Source organism: Scomber japonicus, chromosome 5 (assembly GCF_027409825.1).
Source record: "Scomber japonicus isolate fScoJap1 chromosome 5, fScoJap1.pri, whole genome shotgun sequence".
Taxonomy (NCBI): domain Eukaryota; kingdom Metazoa; phylum Chordata; class Actinopteri; order Scombriformes; family Scombridae; genus Scomber; species Scomber japonicus.
The window spans coordinates 23,973,669-23,997,277 of NC_070582.1; the positions used below are offsets into that span (position 1 = coordinate 23,973,669).

General features: G+C 43.3%; 1 protein-coding gene across 1 annotated transcript in view; it reads left to right on the top strand.

Moving 5' to 3' along the window:
- Positions 1-23,609, top strand: part of dusp8a (dual specificity phosphatase 8a) — a 44,986-nt gene that overhangs the window by 4,696 nt on the left and 16,681 nt on the right. Inside the window, exons 2-3 of the mRNA XM_053319507.1 lie at positions 1,919-2,327; positions 12,790-12,928. Coding sequence (XP_053175482.1) covers positions 2,091-2,327; positions 12,790-12,928 — 376 coding nt within the window. The 5' untranslated portion in view covers positions 1,919-2,090. The remainder of the gene's footprint in view (positions 1-1,918; positions 2,328-12,789; positions 12,929-23,609) is intronic.

The window sequence follows — 23,609 nt, forward strand, 5'->3', positions numbered from 1 at the left end:
AGGAATTTCCAAGGCAATGCATGGCCACATCTCATGTCTTAAATGTCTTAAATTTGAGGATGAGTGTTCTGCAAGTTAATTTATGAAAATTTCTCTCTTAATCTGTTGCATGCTGCCCCCTCTTTCTTAGTTTGTTCTCTTCATCTCTGTCCTCCGTGCTCCATCTTCATAGTCGTCCCCTCCATTACTTTGAGCTGGCTGAGTTGCTAGGCTGGAGAAATCCTCACTCAATAACATCCTTCTCTCTCCCTCCCTGCATGGAGGTGGTGTCAGAACAGAGGTGAAAAGTTGCAGAGCAGTGCTGCTTGGACATCTTCCCAAGACACTACTGATCAGAAGACACAGTTTCTATGTGTCTCTCCTTCACGTAGAGAGCTCTTCAGTTTTTTCATCTTCTCATAGCCCACATAAACCTCATTATCATAACATGATAGTCCTCTTGCCCTTTGCCCTCTTTGAAATGTTTGCTTTATGAAGCTGACGTGAGTGGTACCAGAGAAAGTGTGATAGACCTCCTTTTATAGTCTGTTTCTGCTGTTAAATTATGCCTTGACTACAAAGATTTTTTCCTTTATCACTCCACTATCTGTTTGTACACTTCTATCTCTTGTACTCTCGCTTTTCAGCTGAGGTTTAAACTTCCATTTAGGCTTTGGGGTAAATGAGAGGAGGCCCATTAATTTTTAATGACACCTCGTGCCTGTAGATGAATAAAACAACACGACGGCATTCACATTCTGACCTTCTCACTTGTCGTATGACACCTGGTTGACCAAGGAAGTGGCTGCCAACCTACCCAGGTTTTTTTTATACATGTTCTCTGTGATGGTCATGTGTAGCCTGGCCAACACACACTCACTCTCTTTCACACATTCAGTCATTGATCTTTCTACCCTGATTAATGATTGTGTGTGTGCGTGTGTGTGTGTGTGTGTGCGTGTGTGTGCGTGTGTGTGTGTGTGTGTGTGCGTGTGTGTGCGTGTGTGTGCGTGCGTGTGTGTGGCATACTAAATGTATAAGTGTCATGGTGAACGTGAGCAGGGAGAAGATCAGAGTGATTAGTAGTTATAGGAGGAGGCAGTTCATCAAGTTTATGAACAATTCTCTGTAACACACACACACACACACACACACACACACACACACACACACAAATATACACACACACATACACAGGATGTCATGCAGGCCGTTCGCTTGTGTCCAGACCTGCTCTCTGAATTCCCCCGGCTTAATTTATCTCACGCCCTCAGTTTCCTGTTTCATGAGCTACCTCACAAGAGACCCTCGATCAACAACAACCAACCCTCACACACACACATACACACACACACACACAAACACACGTAGAGACACGCGCACACACCCTCATTTTATTGTTGTGCGTGTCTAACTAAACTTTTGGCTTTGTGTTTGGATGTGTGATTTTCCTTCAGAAGTCAGGACTGATAAATCCCAGTGGATGATTCAGGCAGCAAGTCTTTAAATAACTTTAATACCTGTGTTTAGCATTGTGGCTATTTTAGTATGAAAGGTGCTCAAAGTCTTCTAATAAAAGATTATACAGGCGCACAAAAATACAACATTCATGTGACTGTGGTTTGGAAATATAAACAAAATTAATTTGTCATTGTAGCAGTCAGGTCTGAATGATTTTATTTGTGGCATGATTGGACTGAAGCTCAGGACACGAACTGATCATGCTCTTGATGTCGGATCATCAGCTGTCTGGTCATCAGCATCTCAAAACTGACAGTGCGAGATCTGAATGTCACTGCTGGCCAATAATAGCGTAGAAATAAACCACTGAATGCCATGCTGTACCAATGCCTGTGCTTTCTGCAATGTGATTGTATTTCAAGAGTTACATTTTTTTCCTCTACTTTTTTTTTTCTTTCTCTATCTCCTCACTCTTCAGGCATCATGGATCTCGCAGCGCCTGCTCCAGTGGTAGCTCTCCTCCACTGACATCCTCCTCCCCATCTCTTCCTCTTCCTTTCCCTTTCTCATTTGCCCCTCTTCCTCTACACCCCCATCCCTTACTGCCTGTCGTCTGTGACCCAGAGTGACTACTCCGCCCCTCCTACATCATGGCAGGGGAGAAAGGGCCGATTAAACGGAGCGCCATGGACATCAAGCGCCTGGCGAGCCTCATCCAGAGAGGAACAGGCCGCTTGCTGGTGATTGACAGCAGGACGTTTTCTGAGTATAATGCGTCACACGTGCAAGGTGCGGTCAACGTTTGCTGCTCCAAGCTGGTGAAGAGGCGACTGCAGCAGGACAAGGTGTCTGTCACTGAGCTGCTACAGCCCAATGGCAAGGTGAAGGTGAGTCAAAAGATCAGCAGACCTGGCAGTCGAGACTTTTTTATTAAAAGCTGCAATGCCTTTCTTCTAATTGGAGGAATGGATTCAAAGTGTTTGTGTGGCAAGCTTCCATCTTGCTGATAAGGAAAAGGCACTGGACACTACCAGGATCAGACCTGGCTTTGCACTCTGACCTTGCTGTGGATAGGGTGTAATGTAATGTTGATCTATTAATGTGATTTTACTAAACGCATAGTTTTACATTTTGGGAAATATGTTTGTTTGTTTACTATGAAGCTACCTCTAGCCAATAGTCACCTCTTCTGGCACATAACTCACCAAAAGATCACAACATGTAGTTTTTACACTTTTTTTTTTACTGTAGCTTTGGACAGAGCAAAGCTTCCTTCCCTGTTTCCCCCTGTCACCATTCTTAATGCTAAGCTAAGTTAACCAGCTGCTAGCAGTAGTGTCATATTTACAGTACAGACATGACAGTGGTATCAGTTTTCTCATCTAACTTGAGCATATTTCCCAAAATGTCTGCATCAGTAGGATTCAGCGGGACCCTGCGCCTGGATTTCACATCTAAACACTTATTTTAAGATTTTGATGTCATTATTTAGTGTAGCGTTTTGTGTGTTTAGTAAATTCCCTCACGCACAGACAAAGAAAAACCCAGTTAAAACTTCATTATTTAAATTATATGACATTAAAAATGCATGAGTGCAGAGTAGATTTTCGGGATATGCAAGATTTTCTTCTGGCATACAAATGAGTGATTCATCTTGCAAATGAGAGTGGGGAATTAAATTAGTGCCTGTACAGTACAGTGTGTTGGGACAAGTTGGCATAATCTTGCTTGTTTCAGCAGAAGCAGCACGGGAATGCAAAACATGTCACAAATATCCTGTTGAGGACTTTTTGTGTAAATGGGCATAGGCCCACAGGAAATAAGGTCTACAGCATTGAGTACAGTATGTGTTCTTTGTTATTCAGCTGTATAGTAGATGCAGCAAGACTTTCCTTGAACCAAAAGATTCAGTTTGAAATTCCCATGTCTGCAAGCACTCACCTGCTGAAGTGCCCTTGAGCAAACACACACTTCATGACAACTCCCTGGGTTTCTCAGACCATTCCAAGCAGTCTGAACTGAGAACCAGTGTGGTTCTGGATAGGGCTTCTCTCTGCTAGTCCAAGCCTGCACCACATCAGTGGGTTCTATATTTGGCGGACAGGCGTGCGTACTGTAGGTTTGTTGCTTATCAGTGGCCCTGAAATTGGAGCCTCCCGTTTTCCATGACTTCTCCTCCGAATATGACAGCCTTTTTTCCATGGCCTGTCCACCCGTGGCACGCCAACTCCTGTATTTTTAGTCACTGTGTGAAACTGAAGGAACTCTGAGAGGGGAAACCTAAGCAGAGAGGGGGTGAAGTTTTGCGTTTTATGCGTTGGGTGCGTTTTGTTCACATGTAATTTGTGTGTGCGTACATCGCCCAATGATATTACACACCCGGACAACATCACATCACCCAGATGTGAGGAATCCACTTTAAAACCACAACAACGACATAACTCTGAAAAAGGCTAATTAAATTCCTTTTTCTGGTTACAATGATTCTCAGAGGCTGATGACACAACTCATGTGATTGACATTTCTTTTATAGGTGTGACACATCATGTTTGAATGGCAGTCTATAAAATGCCATAGCTTTTGTTTTTGTTGTTTTACTTCCTGATTATCAGGAACAAGTCGGAGTGTCTAACTTGTCCTGCATCTCATTCTGTCAGACCTATTCATGAGTGTGCTCCCATTTTACAGTAAAATACTCTATCAAGTTGTAGTTGACAAACTGACTCTGAATTTCCATTCGGTACATAAGAACTTTAATCACCAAAAACACGCCCTTCCCACCAAATGGCAAATAATTACAGATTACTGCTTTAGATTATTGCTTTGCTGCTCCTGTTGGATTAAAGTTAATGTTTGTAGGTGACTGACACTTTCCACATGGTCAGATGGTAAAATGGAGGCCAACTGTGGATTATTGTTACTTTCTCAAGTCAAATGACTTTAAGTTCAGCTATTAACGCCTGTATAATTGGTACATTGGCTGAGAGTCCCCATATGCCTGATGTTTCTCACTGACTCTTTGTTATACCAATTAGTTTTAATTCAACTTTATTACAAGGGCCTCTGGCAGTCAGACCTGCATGCCTTTCTTCTCACCCAAAATTTACCACTATTAACTGGACAAAGATCTTGTATAACACCTCTTGGTTTAGCTGAGTTACATGGACCTGGATAGAAAAGACAGAGCTACACCTGAACACCACATGGGAGATTCTGCATTTTCAAATGTGTGACTCATCCTTACCAAGAGATCCAGTTTCACTCTGATAATGGTTTTATTTTGGGCGATAATTTTGCATGACCTACTCTTGCAGTTTACAGATTTAGACAGAAAAAAAAAACAACAGAAAAGTGGTAGGGGTTTAAAAAGAGGGAGACATCTCAGTGTTTCTGTGCTGGGTCAATTAGGTCCATCTCTGTGTGGGGCCTTGTGGTTGGCTGGTCTCATACTGTGGCACCCCATAGAGCCTTGCTTCCTCCTGATTGCTCTCACTTTCAATCTCATGACAGCTCTGTCTGCCTCCCACAACTGTAGCCTGCATCTTCTTCACCACTTACCCGTTCTCTCGCAGTGTATTCCTTTTTCCTTCTCCTCTTCCTGTCCCTATCTGGTCTTGCCCCATGGCTGGTTTGTTATTATCCATTCCCCACCCCCAGTAAAGAGGATAAGGCTTGCGATTAATGCTAGGCTGGATAAAGCTGGAACTAGCCGGGTGAGAGAGGAGGGCCTGACGGACCCAGACTCTTTTGTTATTGGCTAAGCATGACATCATCCCTTTTGTGCGGCCACTGGCAGGCCGCGGGCTGGGCACGTGCAGACTGGCTGTGTGGTGTTAAAGCCGGCTCCCAGCTAACCCCTCACACACACACACACACACATACACACACACACCATCTTCTCTACCCCCCACATGGCTCTGAGCATCGCCAGGAGCCGCCTCAGTCAGCCAAGACAGCAAAGGACACCATTGTGGCTCTTTGTTGGGGAAGTGAATGCAGGAAGCGGGAGAGCAGCACTGAGGGTATTCATGGATGGGCTGCAGCCTCCGCCTCCTCCCCGGCTGCCTCCCGCCTCACATCCCATTGAGCACTAATAGCCTGCATCCCCCAAGGCGCTGCACTCACCGTCTTTCATAGAAGCTCCCAACGCTTCAGTTAACTGAGCTGAATGAACATCCATGGTCAGTGCAGCAGTAATCAAAATGGTGTCCTCTTTCTTCTCCCGTTTACATCATCCCTTCATAACCTCTTTATTAGTGCTCTCTGTCAATGTAGGTCAGAGAGAGTTGGATACAGTGGGTTAGGTGATGGTGGACCTTTGCTGGGAGAGCAGTGGTACAGGCTTAGTCAGGAATGGGGCTTCCTCATGCCTTTTCTGACAGGCTGGAGGGCAGGCGACTGGTTTCTTGGCTTAAGCCTGGCTAATCCCTGCTGCTGTGATTGGGACAGCCAGAGAGGCAGGCCTGACAGATGGACCAGAGGTTTTCACCACCAGCAGCCAGCTTGGGGAAGCACCCTTCCTCCTGTATGAAGGCACAGAGGCCAGATCTGTGATGAATGGGACCCAGAGCAGTAGGAAGAATACAGCAGCCCACTCATACAGACAGGTGTTACTTTTATAGGCTTTCACATACTGGAACATTAAAGTACATTTCAAGTATTTCACAACTAGAGCTTAGCCAGGTGTAGCCAGTTTTGATGTTAACTCTTTTTTTCCCTAGCAGAGATGCATGAATTAGTATCAGAGTTGATAATAACCTTATTGTTGGATTGGGTATGAGCAATTATCAGTGGACACACACTCATCCATACTATTTTATAGGTTCTGGATAATAAAGAAAATATGCAAAAGAATAATAGTACCTGCACACGGCTTAATTATTTCCCAAATCAGGTGAAGAAGAACTGTAGTGGTTAAAGTTGTCATGTCAATGTGGAACTGAAGATTTGGGAGCAATTCAGCCAGATGTGATGGATCCACACACACAAAAAAAGTGTCCTCACAAAATTCAGTGTTACCACTAACAGTTACATTTTTGGCAAGCAGAGGACACAGTTTTGAGCACTTCTGTTACTTTATAAAAAATCTGGGTTTCACACAGTGTGGTGACACACAGATTTTAAATTGGACAAGAAGATAGTATGTGTATTGGATCAGTATCAGCCCAATACCAGAGTCAGGGAAAGAGACTGACTCGAGACTGATCTATTTGGTCAATGAACAGAAAATCTACAAAAACCTTTTGAAGAGCAGAAACTCATTGAAGTCATTTCTCAGGAAAATAATGGTAAACAATCTGTTACCAGGTTTTCAAATGGGATGATTTGCTGCTTGTTTCTGCTTTATCAAATTGTTAATTGTTGACTGTTTTCTGTTCTGTTACTGTATTAGGTAAAAGATACACCTGACAAATTAGGAAAAGATTAATATACAATAACATAATCATTCATTGGAGACCTACACTAAGTTTTGCCAGTGGTGTCATACCTTTGTTACAGTTGAATAGCACTTACATAATTCTTTGTGAAGTCTTGCACATAAGATCATTACACTTAAGTCTCTTCAAGTTTTGCAATACTAACATATTAGTCATGAAAATGAGCAACAGCCCAACAATTGTTGTTTGGCATAATGGCCAAGTTGCAATAAAAAGAGTCAGGCGATGTTTTGTGATCTGGTCTGTGATCCTAATTGGTAGGATTGGCTGAGTGCCCTGCTGCCGAGCACAGTGGGAGACTGCATGTGATCAACTACTAATGCATTTATGCAGTGAAGATCTCCATCAGTCCGGCTGATGACGTACCATATGTTGTGTTTATCCTCCCTGCAAAGTGTACTGGCTCTGATGATAGTTCATTGGAAATTCATGGGTAATTCTCAAGAGTCAAGGGTGGGTATTCATGAAATTGTGTCAAAATAAACAAGTCATGGTTTGCCTTTCATTTACGTTTTGGAGAACAGTCAAACGACTATACTTTGGAAACTACCATGCAGGTTTTACAATAGTAAAATTATTCTGGAAGTTTCCTGTAACTAGAGTGCAGTATTTCAAAGTGAAGGACAACACATGAGTGTTTCATGTGTCATCTGCATTGACAGTAGCAGCAGAACTTAGTTGATGACTCACCATGTGGATTGTTTCCCAGATTACCCAGAGGGCAAACGCAGGGAATTTTTTTAATGTTTTTTTCTCATTTTTCCAATTGCCAAGTTCAAACAAAGACTTTGTAGCTAGCGGTGGTTTCTCTAAAGAGATGTCATGTGTCATGTATGAAATGTCATGTGTTTGCTTTGATGAGGTCATGGTGTGAGTCATTGTTTGTTTTAAAGATCCTACTGTTTGACACAGACACACACATATTTATGTACAAAAATATATTTTTAATTTGTGGATGAACAAGAAACATGGAGGAAATGATTCAGAGATGATTTGTGGATATGAAATGTGGCTTTCATTATATACAAAGGGAGGAAAATGACATGGTGGAACCGGATTTACAGCATGTGCTCTTCATAGACAACAGTTTAGTCTGTGTGTGTGCAGAGAGAGGAAGAGTTAGGTAGAGACATTGTATACTTTTATGTATACTGTATGTGTACACACATTACTTTTGTGAATTTGGGCCTGGTGTGCATGTGGTGTGTCAAAGGCTCCTTTTGGGAAAAAAATGTAGGACTTAGGACCAGTTAATTGAGGACAAAAGTTGTGACTTGGGGGAAAAGCTGATTTTTGTTAATGGACAAAGTTAGGGTAAGGCAAGTAGTGGTTATGGTTAGTGTTAGGGTAAGTCTCCAGGAAATGAATGTAAGTCTATGTAATGTGACCATGATCTGATGCGTGCATGTGTGCGTGTGCATGTGTGTGTGTGTGTGTGTGTGTGTGTGTATTCCTCTTACATTCAGCAGTGTGAGGGTGTGACCAGATCAGGTGACCACATCTTCAAAATGATTAGTGATGACCTCACACTGCACATGCACAGAGGCATCAGGGACTTTCACCACCTTCGCCACATCTTCACATCCTTGTCTGAAACACACACACATACACGGTTGTAGTATTGTACTTCTGAGGACTTTCCACACACTTGCTCAATAACCCATTAAGTGTAAAATCCTCAACATAATCATAATAACCCTTTACTCAGGTTTAACTGTGAACTATTTCATCTTTCTCTTTCTGTTCTTTTCTTTCGTGTATGAGTATAGAAGTACAGGCACACTGCGACACACACATTGCACCTACACAAGCATACATGGAAGTGCCAGCTGCCTGTGCCAGTCAGTGACATCATCTGGCCTCCGGTGGTATCTTTACAGCCGAGTCTTAAACTGAAAGATCAACTACCAGAAGAGGTCACTGCTTGTTGCAGCAAGTCCTCTATCACCACTGTATGTTTTGGAATTGCACAATCATAAAGCCAGTTTGTTGCTAGGTTGATATAAAAAGCCTGATCAAATGTGCCTACAAATCAAACTAAATAATAAATGCGTGATATACTACAGCATTTTATGTATTGTTGTTGGTAAGGTCCGACTCTTGCACACAGTGCCATCTTGTGCATTAATATGCATGTTATTTTCCACTCTTGCTCCACTTTGTAATTGCACTCTGAGCTTAAAAAACGCTGGTAGGTGAAAAGAGTTCTTACTGTTTTCTGTGGGACATCCCAGAGAGGACATGCTGAGAGGGACCTAGACTGCACTTCAAGAATGTGGGTCCATTTTTAGACTGTTTGTGCTGATGTTGTGTCACAGGCCAGTTCACACACAAACACACATACTGTCCCGCTCAGCACTGACCTTGTCACTGGTCAGTAGCATTGCTGAGGTCAGGGGAAACCATGTTTCAATTTCTTACACAAGCACTTACGGGAGGCCGGGGGCCGCGTTTGCACAATTCCACAAATATGTTGCCAAGCTACCCGCCATCTACTGTATGTTTCATGGTGTGACATGAAACGGGAGAAGTGACAGTTAGGCTAAGCCTTGACTGGCAATCTTGTTTTTCTCACTCTCCTTACATACTTTATAACACAGGGTCAATTTCAAAACACCAGAGACTTTTGACGTTTTATTTCATAATACCTTTATTCTTTCTCTTTCACAGTCACATCTTCTCTTTTTTTAAGTTCAAACAAAAAAGTACACAATGTCCTACTGGCTAACCTCTTCTCTGTATCTTGCTTTTCTTGATGTTCTTCTGCAAGTGACAGAAGAAAACAAACGTCTTGCTCTGTGACCACTCCTTGTTTATGTCCTGCAGTGATGCCAGGCTTTACATCCTTTAAAGAAAGCTTGGGTGCAGCACGACAGTATCATTTGGTCTGCCAGTGCCACCTTCTGTCCCTCTCTGCACCCTCCTGCTCCCTCCTATTCCTCTCTCTATATATCGGATCCTACTCCTGCCTCAACTTTGTCCCTCATCCCTTTCTTGGGCTTCATTTCCTTTCTTCCTTTCCCCGTTCCCTCCCTCTTTTCCCCACATCTTCATCTCTGTTTCCGTGGCCCCCTCCTTTTTTCCTCTCTTTCTGCCAGGGGCATTCCTTGTTTACCTGCAGTGTGCATGCGGCCAGTACAGTAGTAGTAGTGGTGCTCTAGCACTGCAGAGGGATGAGGGATCTGTACTACTGCTGCAGTCTGACAGCCAGCCTCACGCTTCCCAAGGTCGTTGACCTCTAACACTGCAGCAAACTCTGTGCATATCACGCACTGGGCAGGAGATGTAGCTTTATTATATGATTCAAGTATAGCTCCTATCATAAAAATCTGTACTACCATTCAAACCCTTTATGAAATAGGCTGTTTTATTTCACTCAGATGGAACACCTTCATATGAGAAGGGTAGAGGTGTAATGTCATCTTATATGTTGCAACATTAAATGAATCTTACACATTTACTATGGATTTTGTGTAAAATGCAGAAGAAAATAATAATCTAACTGTCAGTTAGATTTGTTGTTTTCTGCTGAATATGAATGTTCAACTGATTTTTTTTGTAACACAGAACCACCACATCACAAACAAGAACCTTAAGGAAATGCTAGTAAGCAAGTCCAGGATTCAAAGGCTTTATTGTCATGTGCAGAAATAAACAGGTTATCAATGCAGTGAAATTCTTACTTTGCTGTGTCTCTTCTTGTTGCTGTCAATTACTCTATTTAAAATATATACTAGAAGCTATGTTTAATAAAGTAAAAACACACAGCATTCACGATATAGACACATGAGGGCCGTTTCCACCGCAGGAACTTCTTCAGTGGAAACGGCCCTATGGAGACATCACTAAATAACTTTTTTGTCTGGTTTTTGCGAAAATTAAACATCACTGTCACCCACTGTTTGTCCAATGGCGAGATGCAGATCGATTATTCTATTTCTACTGCAACTCATTTTATGTTTTCACCCTGGCAGTAAAACTTTTTTGCACTGTGCAGCTGACTGACTGACTAACTGACTGCTTTTGTGTGTGTGTGTGTGTGTGTGTGTGTGTGTGTGTGTGCGCGTGCGTGTGTGCGTGCATGTGCTGTACATGTATGTACACTTAAAGGCTAGTAATCCTCAGGAGCTGAGATCAGGTTCCCAAATTAGATTTGATCCCATTAGGAGAATCAGCCAAAATTATCCAGGGTTATTAAAGATGCATGGAGTATAGGGGATTCAAAACAAACTTCAGAGACTTGAAGATGAAAATATAAGTGCAAACTGCATGGACAGGTACAGACTAAAGTTCTCATTGTTTCGCTCACACACAGAGACACTGCATTGCTGCCTTTTTAAAATGGATGTGCACAGCTATCAGGCTCTCTCTAGTTGCTTTTCCAATGGATTGTATCACTTATTTGGTATCACTGTATTTTGATATATGATATATGTAAGTATAAACTGGGCCAGATGGTATCACGTCATGGGTGTTTCTGACAAGCAATAATCTAGTGAATAGTTAATGCACCATCATTATACCTCAGCATGAAAATGCTTATATTCCCAGAAGGCAGAGCTCATCTGGGCTTTACTAAACCAGAATTTCCTCTATTCAGACTTCAGAGACTGACCTTGTCCTGTCTAAATCACCTGCATGGCTGTCTGCCAAGGCACTCTGCTACAGCTGCTATGTAAGCAGAAATATAATCAGGCACACTTTATGCACACTGGGCCCCCCCTCTCTGACAAATAGACACATGCACATGCATTGTGAAAGGTACAGTTTAGCTGAGTATAACATGGGCTATCATCACCAGTGTGCCTGTCCAGTGCACCACTGTACATAGTAATGAAGGGGTTGGAGAAAGTGTGATATTGCCTGGAAGCTAACAGCTATTCAAAGGCACATTTCAGATGAGGATGGTGTACTGTATGTTGAGGTAAACAATCAAATGAAATGCCCCGCTCTGCCTTCAGTTTCTCCACTACTGCCTCCCGCCTCAGTTTTCTCTTCCTTCTTTTCTTCTCCTTTTTCCTCTTCATCTTTCTGCATCTCCATCTTTTCCTGCCCCACTACTCCATAACCCCCCACCCTCTCCCTCCATCCCTCCCACCCACTCACACTCCTTCCTCCCCCCTCTCCTCTCTTCTGTCCAGTGGCGGTTCAATGATGCAGTGATTCATAGCTGCAGTAGGCACTGCCTGATGGTCATGTGACCAAAGCCTGCCTGACAACATGGGGAACAACAGAGCCTGGCTGGTGTGTGGAGGCACATGCTCACACTCTGTGATGCAAACACGCACACACACAGGCACACTTTGTCACAGGAGCGCATGCTCATATTTTCTCATCTTTCCCCTATTCTGACATAAACGGCATCACACTGATGCATTGATGAATGCCCACACCCTTCGCAGTGTACCCAGCTTTTATGATTTTACTGACATCCATTACAATAAATGATCCTCTAAACAGTATCCGCACTGTAAATATTACAGTCACAGTTGCACGGTGCAAAGCTCATGTATTATTCAAAATGCTGTACTTTATCTTTATAACTTACTCCAGTATCACCTGTAGTTCATCCTGTTTCCTGTAGCATTAACTGGCATCAATTAAGCCAGTGTTTATTATCATAACTACTGGTGTTGTTTGTGAGTTCATGTTATTTTCCTGGTTGCTGCTTCCTGGAGTATATTAGAACAGCCACAGGTTCAAACCCTGCAGTAGCTCATGTGCACCTATTGTCCAAAAGTGGCATAGCAATGCACAACTTCACTCAGTGCCCCTTTCATGACCAAATTGGATGTTGTAATTCCAGTCGTATGAACTAACTCTCTTTATTGTCAGTGGTGAGTGCTTTAAATTCTTTCCATGCTAGTACTGAATAATCAACCTTCCTCTCTTCCTTGTTTGTCCTCTGCAGGTAGAGCTGGGCAGGAAGCAGGAAGTGGTGGTTTACGACCAGAGTTCCAAAGAGGCGGGTCATCTGTCCAAAGACGGCTTCGTACACATTCTCATGGGAAAGCTGGAGGGCACCTTTCACAAAGTCTCCCTGCTCACTGGTATGCAACTGTGTGTGTGTGTGTGTGTGTGTGTGTGTGTGTGTGTATGTGTGTGTGTGTGTGTGTGTGTGTGTGTGTGTGTGTGTGTGTGAGTGTGTTATTTATTACCCACTATCTATTCTACAGCGAGCCTGTGTCCCTCACCTCATCCCTCTGCTGCTGATCTGAATTCAGCTGTTTGTCATGGCACAGTTCAGTCAGCAGGTGTCACTGATGAACACAACAAGTACTCATCTCCTCTGTCACATAAATTGTTCCTCATTTCATTCAGTAATCAGACCATCTGACCGTGTGGTATCAGAACAGCAGGTATATATAGATATAAGAATGAGAAAAGGAAGTATAATAGCTTGCACTCTTATAATTCTTTGATTTTTAAGTTTTCCTGGAGCCACTCCATCACTAAAATAAAGCTGAAGCTTAACTTCCAATCCTCTGGCCTTATTTACCGTAGTTATTATCCTGTCATAGTGTCCACTAAGCACACTAAGACTTATAATTGAGTCCCAGCAAGAGTGTTAATAGCCTCATTGAGTTAATAACATCTCGATTGCGGTGGCTGAAGCTTCTGAAGGAATGACATTACACACACATACAGCAGCAAAGGCTTATGAATTTGTCCCAAATGTGTCAGTGCAGAAAGGAAAGTGTAATCTGCTTCAGTCAGGATTGGAAATGAGACGGCACAGGCATGCTACTCGGGCAAATCTCTGCTCTGCTCTCCTCCCTACATCCACGCATCCCATTCTTCTCCCCCTCTCAGTTCTCTCCCTCCGCTGGGAGATTAGTGCTTTTTCATGAGTCATTCATTGATGCCGAGGATTGCCTCAAAGCACCCGGGCTCCACAATTAGTCACAGTCACAGAAATGTACTGAGCACATGCTTAGGCAAGGCATATCAACACATACTGTGCACACACACACACACACACACACACACACACACACACACACACACACACACACAGCCATGTTCAATATGGCACACCCGCACATATACTTCTGAAATCCAGGATTTTCCTTGTCAGCTTTTTTGATCGGACATCATACCCTTCTTAATGAAGCGTTTCCCTCCTTTTCCTGTTTATCAGCCTCTTCAGCTCGCTCTCGCTACGTTTTTTCTGGGAAAAAAGAGAAATCACACTTCTTCCATTTCTGTCCCCTCTCTTCTGCTGTTTCCACGACAACAGTGGCAGAGAAAATTCCCCAGAAGGAATCAGCCAATGGCATTGGCTGTTGTTTGGGTGGTTGTATTATTGGGGTCAGTGGTGCTAGCAGCCAGTGTCTGTGCATACTTGATATATGCGTGTATGTGGGTGGGCAGACGGAGGGTGCTGCGTGTACACGTCTGCATGCATGCATTCGTGCCTGCATGCATTCGCACATGATGACATCATGTGGATGAGCGCTGCAGGATCTGTCTGCATGTTAAAAGAAGGTGCAGAGTTTGCATGAGAGAGATAAAGTGAGAGGAAATGTTTATCAGGGAATTTGTAATGCTTTTTAATAGTGCTTGTTAAAGTCAATTCAATTAATAAGACATGATGGTCATTTTAAAACGTATGAGGATGACTATTTAAATCATGGGTTTTAGTTCAGTCTTTGTTTTACAGTCAATGACAGCAATGAGTTTGTGGTGTAAAAGGGATATTTCTTTGTATTTGGATTCCATAAAATTAGTTTTCAACAACAAGAATAATAAATAGTAGCAGCCGTAGTCTTCCTTCCTTCTTTGTCCTTCCTCTCATTCCCGACTTTGTTTGACTTTACCACCTTCTCACATTCTCAAAGATTCCTCAAAACAAAAAAAGGTAATTCTCCTCTCTCTTCAGCTGCTTTCATCTTCTGCCTTCCTTTTCCCCCCACCTCCTTCTCTTTAACATATCCCAATGCCCCTCCACCAAACCTCTGATTTATGACACTAATAATTCCCGCAATGACTTCATACTTGACTGACGACGTATCCAACCTCACGTATGCAGGCTGTACGCACGCACACACACACACACACACACACACACACACACACACACACACACACACACACACACACCGTAGCATTGCTGCAAATCAAGCGAGTGGTAATGTGGGTGGGAGGGGAAAGGAAGGATGGTCAGACAGAGAGATAAAAAGAAAAGAATCCTTAAATGGGATGGACAGGGTAGAATAAAATAATAATTACTGAGCTTTGCTGTTTGGATGGAAGAGGATTTTCTGCCAGAGGCTTGCCAAATGGAGATTAGGACAGGCACAATCTTGCAGAGACAAATGCATGTGTATGTTTTTCATATTTTAATGCTAATTTTTGATGACTTAAACGTTCCATAAATAAAGGAAGTAATTGTAGGTAAAAAGGGATATTGGCAAATAATCTTGAATGACATGTTACACAACCTAAGTGCATGTGCTGGGAATGCATTGATCTAAAAACAATCGGTGACTCCTCTTAGGTTTCTCTCTATTCACTACATAATCAATAACTCTGCTGTGATGTTATAAAGGCAGGCCATGTCCCAGTAGGGTCATTGTTTTTGTGGATGAGACAAGTAATCCAGGTAGCGAATGAATCTCACCCTGTGTTTAGTTAGAAATATATATTCACACAGGATGTGGTGGTAGTGGCAGTTGGAAAATGTCAGTGTGTGCACATGGGTTTCCCATTCGCTTGTGTACAGTACATTTTGTATGTTTGCAATATTACTTCATCAACTGTGTGAAAGTGTTTGTGAGAAACATGTCTCTCTGAGGACAACCATATTTTTACCACAACGATGATCTCACTGAGATGGAGCTCGGGCTGATGTGTTTTGCCTTTTTGAGAGTTGTGACTCTGTGTGACTCTGTGTGACTCTGTGTGACTCTCTCTCTCTGTGTGTGTGTGTGTGTGTGTGTGTGTGTGTGTGTGTGCGTGTGTGCGCGTGTGTGCGTGCGCGTGTGTGCGTGCATGTGTTGTAGAGGAGGAGAACATGACTTGGTTGGAGCCAGCTGCCTCCCCAGTGGGTCTAAAGTTTGCATGTTTCCCACCAATCTGCAGCACACAGCCAAACCGAAGGCAATACAGCCTGCCAGTGTGTAGCTAGGTGGTAAGTTAGCTGATGCCAAATGCGTAGCTGCATCATGCGTCACATCGGCGCTGATGTAGGCTTGCCAGGTTGAAACATTTTGATGTTGGCATGTGAAGCTCATGTTCTGGTTTTAACAGAAGCTGCGGTGACAGAATAGAAAGAGAAGAATTTAAAAGGGAAAAGAGAGACAGCAATGAAAGTGAGAAGATGAAAACAGGTTGATAATGGTTTCAAGACAAGGGGGTGGAGGGGGCGGTGATAAAAATAACGTGCGTTCTATTCATAGCACACAGGTTTTGTTAAAGCGCTGAGAAAACTGACAACTAGAAATGAGAACAACAGAAAAATAGAACAAATAAGGAGGGGAGCTGGGGTGCAGGTTTGAAGGTGTGTATTTCATTCATCTAATGTGTGTGTGTGGAGTTTGCAGATGTGCAAGACTGCACCTAATCTTTCCCAGCACCATCTGCCAGTGTTTTTCGCAGGATTACTAAAGCGTCACACCAATGGGTCAAAGAGATGGAGCAAAAGGAGAGAAAAGGGCCACACAAGAAAATGAGACAGATGAGGGATGAAAGCACGTGCCGGATGAGTCTAGATTCTCCACATTGGGTCATCTGACAAATAATCACCAAGTCAATATTTGTCAAGGTGATACATCCACAATAGATAAATTAAATAGTTAGATAGGAATGTAGTTTTGACCACGGACCTCTGGCTGTAGCGAAGCAGCTATAGCTCGGTGAGTCTTGAGTCACATTCCTCACTACATACTTGGTCTAACCAGGAAAATGTTGTGCAGTCACACTGAAAAATTGACCAATTAAATACACTCAAAGAATCTGTTAGGCTTGTTACATTCTCTTGATTTTTGAGTGTCATGGTTGGAAAGAATTCTAAAATTTTATAGAAAGAAAATAAGAAGTTAAATCTACCTTTTATACAACACTTTTGCTCTCTCTTTTTGAAGTTTGGCAGGCATTTCTTGTATGTTGACTGAACTGTAGACTAGAAAGATTAATATGTAGTACAGACTGTAGTGTTAGTATGTAATATGAAGTCGGGACAGTTTTTCTACAGGTTAGCTTGCTGACTCCCACGCTGTCAACCAGCCAGCTCAGTGGAAAACCATACATGACGAGACACGGCGATGACATGCTAATGAGCGGTATTAGTAGATGAAAGGTGCCTCCTTCTCATTTTCTTTTGCTTGCTCTCTCTTTCTCTCACACACACTAAAAACACACACAGGAGCTGCTGTGTACCCTTGGGCTTTGATGAGATCAGGTTAGGGTGTGACGGCACATACAAACGTACAAAGGTCAATTCAATTTTGTGTCATTCCTCTGTGGTGTTATACAACAGGGTGGCAGCCTATGTGTGTGTATGTATGTGTGCATATGTGTACTCTGTGTGTGTATGTGTATGTGTGTGCGCATGACTGTGCCTGTGTGCGTGCAAACATCAGAGTGAAGCTGAAGAGGTGAGGTAATCGTTGGAGGCCGAATCTCACAATGCAGCCGTTCACAGAGACATTCCAATGAGCTACATAAGGAGGTCTGCTTGTGTCCATGTGTGTTTACGTGTGTGTGTGTGTGTGCATGAATATGTGCATAAGAAGTAGTGTGTGTTTGTGTGTGTGCGTGTATGAGGCAGTATTTGAGAGAGCATGTGTGTGAAAAAGAAAAAGACTAAACAAAAGGAGGAGAGCTTTGGAGGAGATGAGGTAATACTCCTCACTACATCCTGAATGTGTGTGTGTGTGTTCACTTTGGCGGCATTTATGTGCGTTCATGTGTGTGCATGCGTGTGTGGTCGGTGAACTCATTAAGCAAGACAGGCCGTCATGCTGACCTGTGCTGTGTTCTTCAGCCTCCTCAGCGCTGGAAGTCTTTCTTTATGGTTTCTTCTCCTTCTGGATCCCAGCAGGAAGTCTCTGCTTCCTCTGAACCAGCCTGAGGGGAGAAACCCCACTAAAATCTCAGCCATAACAAACACACACACACACACACACACACACACACACACACACACACACACACACACACACACACACACACAAACTCATGCACGCTTGCACGCCTGCAGACTAGTTAAGTCTGTTCGGGATGCTCTAACACACAGATAACCGATTTTAACGTAATTAGAAATGGCTGATTACATAACAATCATTGTGTTGTTGCTATTATTAAACATTTTCACAGAAAGCTTTTACATTTGCTTAGTGGGCCGAAGATGCTGCCTGCATTTTGGTATCTTGTGACATTGCCAACAGCGCCATCTCAAGGCCATTTAGGCCTTCACAGGAACACAATTGATGACTATACCTCTATGATGGAGCTCTGGTGGACTGAATCGATTACTGACATTTATTTACCACTCTGTGCCTCCAGGTGTGTTGTGATTGACCACAGTGCAGGTCAGAAAGGTTGCACATTTACATTATTGTGTCCCTTTCGTCACCCTTCATCCGTCCTCTTTCCTCCCACCCGCTCACCTCTCTGTCTTAACCTCCTAACCTGCCCTTTCTGCACCTCCTTGCCCCTTTCTCCCCCCTCTGCCTCCCCCTCCACCTGACCCCTCTCCATTACGCCGTGGGGAGCTCCAGCAGATCAATGATTTCATTGAGAAGGAGCCAGTGGTGCCATTAGGAGGTGAGCTCACCTTCCCTGGGGAGATCTGACACATTATTCTCAATGACCTCGCCTTCATCTTCATCCCTCCTTCCATCACTCCTTTAGCCCCTTTACCTTCCCCCCATTTCTTCCTCTCTTTCACCTCCTCCTCCTCCCTCTTCTGTTTCATGGTGCTGAGAACAGAGCTCTATTTTTAGGCCCAGACTCCTGCGGTTGTCACATCTGGCGCCAGTGGCCTCAGTGCTCTCACCCTGACCCGTAGATACACAAACACACACAAGGACTTGCACACATACACACCGGCCCCACCCCAGTCAGCACCAAGGGAGCACAAAGGTCAAAGAAAATGGCCTACAAAAATATATATGACATCACCTACCTACTCTGAAAAGTGTTACAGGCTCTGAGAAGCCTTGGAGCTGCATGTTGACATAATGCTCTGTTTTCTGCAAACAGTCACTCTGCAGGTATGTAATGAGCTCCTTCTTTAGGCTCACACCTTGATGAGGTATTCTGATCAAATGCTTAACTTGTACACACATGCAAAGCAAGAAAATGCTTGCACATATGGACAAACTCTCTCTCTCACTCACACACACACACACACACACTGTATGGTAACAAGGCCCAGAGGAGGCCTGTACTGAGTTTAGTTTTATGTAACAATGTTCTGTTTCTGCCAGCGTTCTCACCCCCTCCCTCATCTGTCTCATTGGCCTCACATGATGAGCTTGATGTCATTTTCCCCTTCTTTCCCTCAAAACCGGAGAACAAAAACAGGCTATCGTGTGTGTGTGTCTGCGTGCACAGTGAGCTGTGTGTGTGTGTGTGTGTGTGTGTGTGTGTTTATGCTTCTGTGTGTGTTTATGTGAGCCTTTGCCAAATGTTTCCACCATGACGTGATTTCACTGCTCCGCTTGCCTCCTGCTCCTCTTCCCCCTCTCCATCATTCACAGTCCCTCGCTGGCTTGAAGGGGCCACACACATGCACAGATATGCACGCACACAAGGACAAAGTGAAGCACAGTCATACATATATACTCTAGCATGCAAAGGAAGAGAATGACATTTTCTCACAGATGCACGCATAGTGCAGGGATATGCATACATTTCAAGTAACGTGGATAAAGATTAAAGCTGAAAGACACGCATACAACAGTATGTGCTTCAAGGCATTAATGACGACCATTTCTTCTCATTCTTATTGTATACATACAGAATGTCCTCAAACTAATAAAATCCATGTAAAATCTTGAAATGGTCTTAATTCACTATTTACTGGCACAGTACACACAACACGGTGCATATTTGCTGAAAAAAAGCTGGTATCTAAAAACATTTCTTGAGTACTTTTTAAGTTTTTAATGTTTCACAGTATTTAGATCTGATGTTTCTCATTTTTATATTGTCATAATTAAGTAGATGAACCAAAAAAAAACAGAAGAGGCAGATTGTTTGTCTCAAAATACAAACTGGAACAAAAGTTGTGTCTTGTTGTATTGAATGAACATTTGTAAAGCATGCCTATAAAATATCAAAAAGAACAATTAAACTAAATTAGACGTAGAGACATGCACAATAACCTTTGCTCTCTTTTCTTCTGAGACACATGTTTTATAATAAGTAAAACTTGTGGAGAAATCCTGTGGGGCAGTGCTTGTACCACAGTGCCCTAAATACTTCAACCATAGTTGTTTAAGCTGCTTTGTGTATACAGTCCATTCATAGTGCATACCTTCTGGCTCCTGCTGCATTTGAAATCTATCTGGAGGCCTTTTGAACATCCCAACCCACCCCTGTCATGCATTTATCCAGCATGAAATAAAAATAGTTTGTTTAAACTGTTACCTAGGCAGTGTCAACACATCAGGTCAACAGGAGCTGAAGTTGAACAGCATGCTAACCCGGGCTGGTTTCTGCGCACTACGCCCCCGTCAGCACCTCATAATTCGAACCTCACTGTGAATTTGGGCCAAGTGCTCGGTAGTTTAGTAGCTGCGCCATCAGTTTACCGCTGCAGCATTCAGCCTGATGACTCTCACACACATGTGGAGTGGAAATTTCCAAAGGCACAAGAAAAGGGAAAGGAGTAGCGAACAATTAGGCTAATTTATCCTTCCCAGAGCTGGCCTGCATCCACCAGATTCCATTCATGCTCGGACTGCCCACTGCCGCTCCTGTCATGCCGTCATTCCTTGGAACAATGGTGGATTCCTGTTTATCACTGTGCCGTCTTTGATGCACTTTATCTCTGGCATGCCACAGCGCTGCTTCCTTATTTACTGATTTTGGTTACCTGTTGGGTTTTTTTTTTCAGATTTTTTGATCAGCCTTCACCATCCTCCATGAAGATGAGATTGTATTTCTGGGCAGCATCTTGTAGTGTGTTACTGTATGAGAAAATCTATTTTAATATCCAGTCTGCTAATTATTTTCCAAAAAAAGACGGGATTTTTTTATACACGGCTCATTGACAGTGGAGTAGACTGGTTGCCTGAAACAGAGCAGAGAGTTTTGACTCGTCAGTGGTTTTACACTTTTCCTGGTATGTACACTGTCTTGTAACAGAGCTCTTATTACCGTAAATACATGCTGACCACACACAAACTTTTGGGCTGAACCTCCGGGGCTGCTGCTGTTTCCTGATAAAAGCGGGAGATTTTCCATCGCCACGGCAACAGGCTAATTTTGGAGTTACAGGCAGGCCCGAGGTTCCAGATTGAGGAATGCAGCAGTTTGTGATCATTCCCTGTCCTCCTGATATCTTCCCCTCAGTAACACTCATAAACACACTCGTGGTGGCTCATGCACAAACACACACACACACACACACACACACATACACATGTATAGAGAGAGGCGACTTCCCCTTCTGTTGTGTAACTATTTCCTGTTTCTGATTAAGTGACATCAGGGCTTCTCAGGGTGAAAGAGGGAGACGCCTAAGGAACTTAGCATCTATGTATACATATATATGCCATAAGTGTGTGTTTGTTTGTTTAAATTTTAACATCTCTTTTTCATTTACAAAGCAAAAAAAAACCCTCAGAGTCACACAATCACCACTTAAAATCATTTGAAAGCATCATGAAGGCGTTGGCAGGGCGCACAGAGAAACAGCTTGCCCAGTTCCTCTCACGGCATCACGTCATTCCTTCTCTATTGTTCTTCTGTAGCTGGCGGAATGATGTCACTGCCGAGTTGTGGATGTGACACATTTACACACACACACACACACACACACACACACACATACATACACACACACAGTCTCTAGGGTGTGTAATGGCAGGAAAGCCAACCCTGACTGTGAGTGTTGTGATAGCCACTGTCACCATGTCCTATACACCCATATACAGTCTCCAGGGTCTAACGCCCTACTTGTGCTACATGATGGCCTGTAAAGGACAATGCTGAATGACTACAAGTTGAGCCATGTGTTAATTGTTTTTAAATTAATGTGTACAGTGTATCATGTTTGATTTTTCAATGTACATAAGATTTGTCTCTAAAATGTTCATAAAATTCAGTTTATTTAAATAGCAGCTTTTCTGACACCAAGAAAACCACTGGAAACCAAGTAGAAATAGAATATATTCCATTTCTGTTTGGAAAAAAGAAAATGATTCTTTCCTCAAGCACTGATATGCATTTGAGGTCACACTGGTACAGTCTGAGCCTGTCTGAGTTAATTGTGACAGGTAGAAAAGATATTGGTAGACACTGAGGAGTGTGTATGTGTGTTTAACCAGCAAAGGACCAGATGGTGTGGCTTCCAGCACTGATGAGGACAGTGTGTCTGTCAGCCTGCCTGCTGCGCTGATAGGAGCTAATTAACACTGAACTGTTCTGAGACCTGCCTGTCAGTCTGCATGTTGCAGCGGCACAAGCTCATTAAAACCAAACTGATCCACTGTCAGCTCCTCTCTGTCGGAGCGACACCGTTATTACACTGCCACCACGTGTGTGCCAGACTGTTCTACATGCAAGATGTGCAGTGATAGAGGTGAGGAGTATTTCCAGTGTGTTATTGCCTTGAAGCGCTGCAAGGAAACCCTTTGCATCCCAGCTCAGGCCATTAGCATTTAGAATGAAATAACCATCCGTTATGCTCAAGTGAGCCTATGTAGACAAATTCCCCACTGGGGAAATCAGTGCAGGAGGGAATGTGCACTCTATTTGTTATACACACACACACACACACACTTTTTCATTCCTGCAGACAGATATGCATGGGTCCTACACATGCAGTGTTTAGCCTTTCTTCTCACTCTCATGCATATACACATGCATTAGTCATCTCTATACAACCAAATAAACCAGCTGTGAGCCATCTCACTCTTGGCTCAAATTAACACTTCACTTAACTTTATACGCTCACATTTTTACACAAAGTGAATGCACAGGCTTTGTATGTATGCAAAGACACTGTAAGCACATGCCTGTGGTGCCCAGCATTTCATGTTGAGGCTTAACAGCCCCCCTTTTTTCTCCACGTAAGCACACACACACATACACACACCGCTGAACATCTCCAACTGGGATTTTTAAGTAGTTCATCTGGTTTATGAGATCCCGTCTGGTCCTGAAAGCCCCCCTTGGTGTGTTTGATAGCTTACCCTCCTCTCTCCTTTGTGTGTTTGTGTGTGTTTGTATGCGTGCTTACACAAGTGTATATATGTATGTGTGTGCTTGTGCTTGTGCATGTGTGTGTGTGTGTGTGTGTGTGTAAACTTATTTCTTGCCAGTGGGACAGATTTACTGGTGCAGTAGCCCCGAGTGCTGAGCTCCTCCAGGGGGTTAAGTTGTTTGGAGGGCAGGGGGTCTGCTGCATGACTGATGCGAGAAGGCCTCCCTCCAGCCTGCACAGATAAAGATGAAACTACCTCATGCATGAGCACACACAGATGACCAAGTAGTTCATCAGGGCCTCTTCTGGTAATGTCATACACCCTGTGAATGCCTGCTCTCCTCATCGAA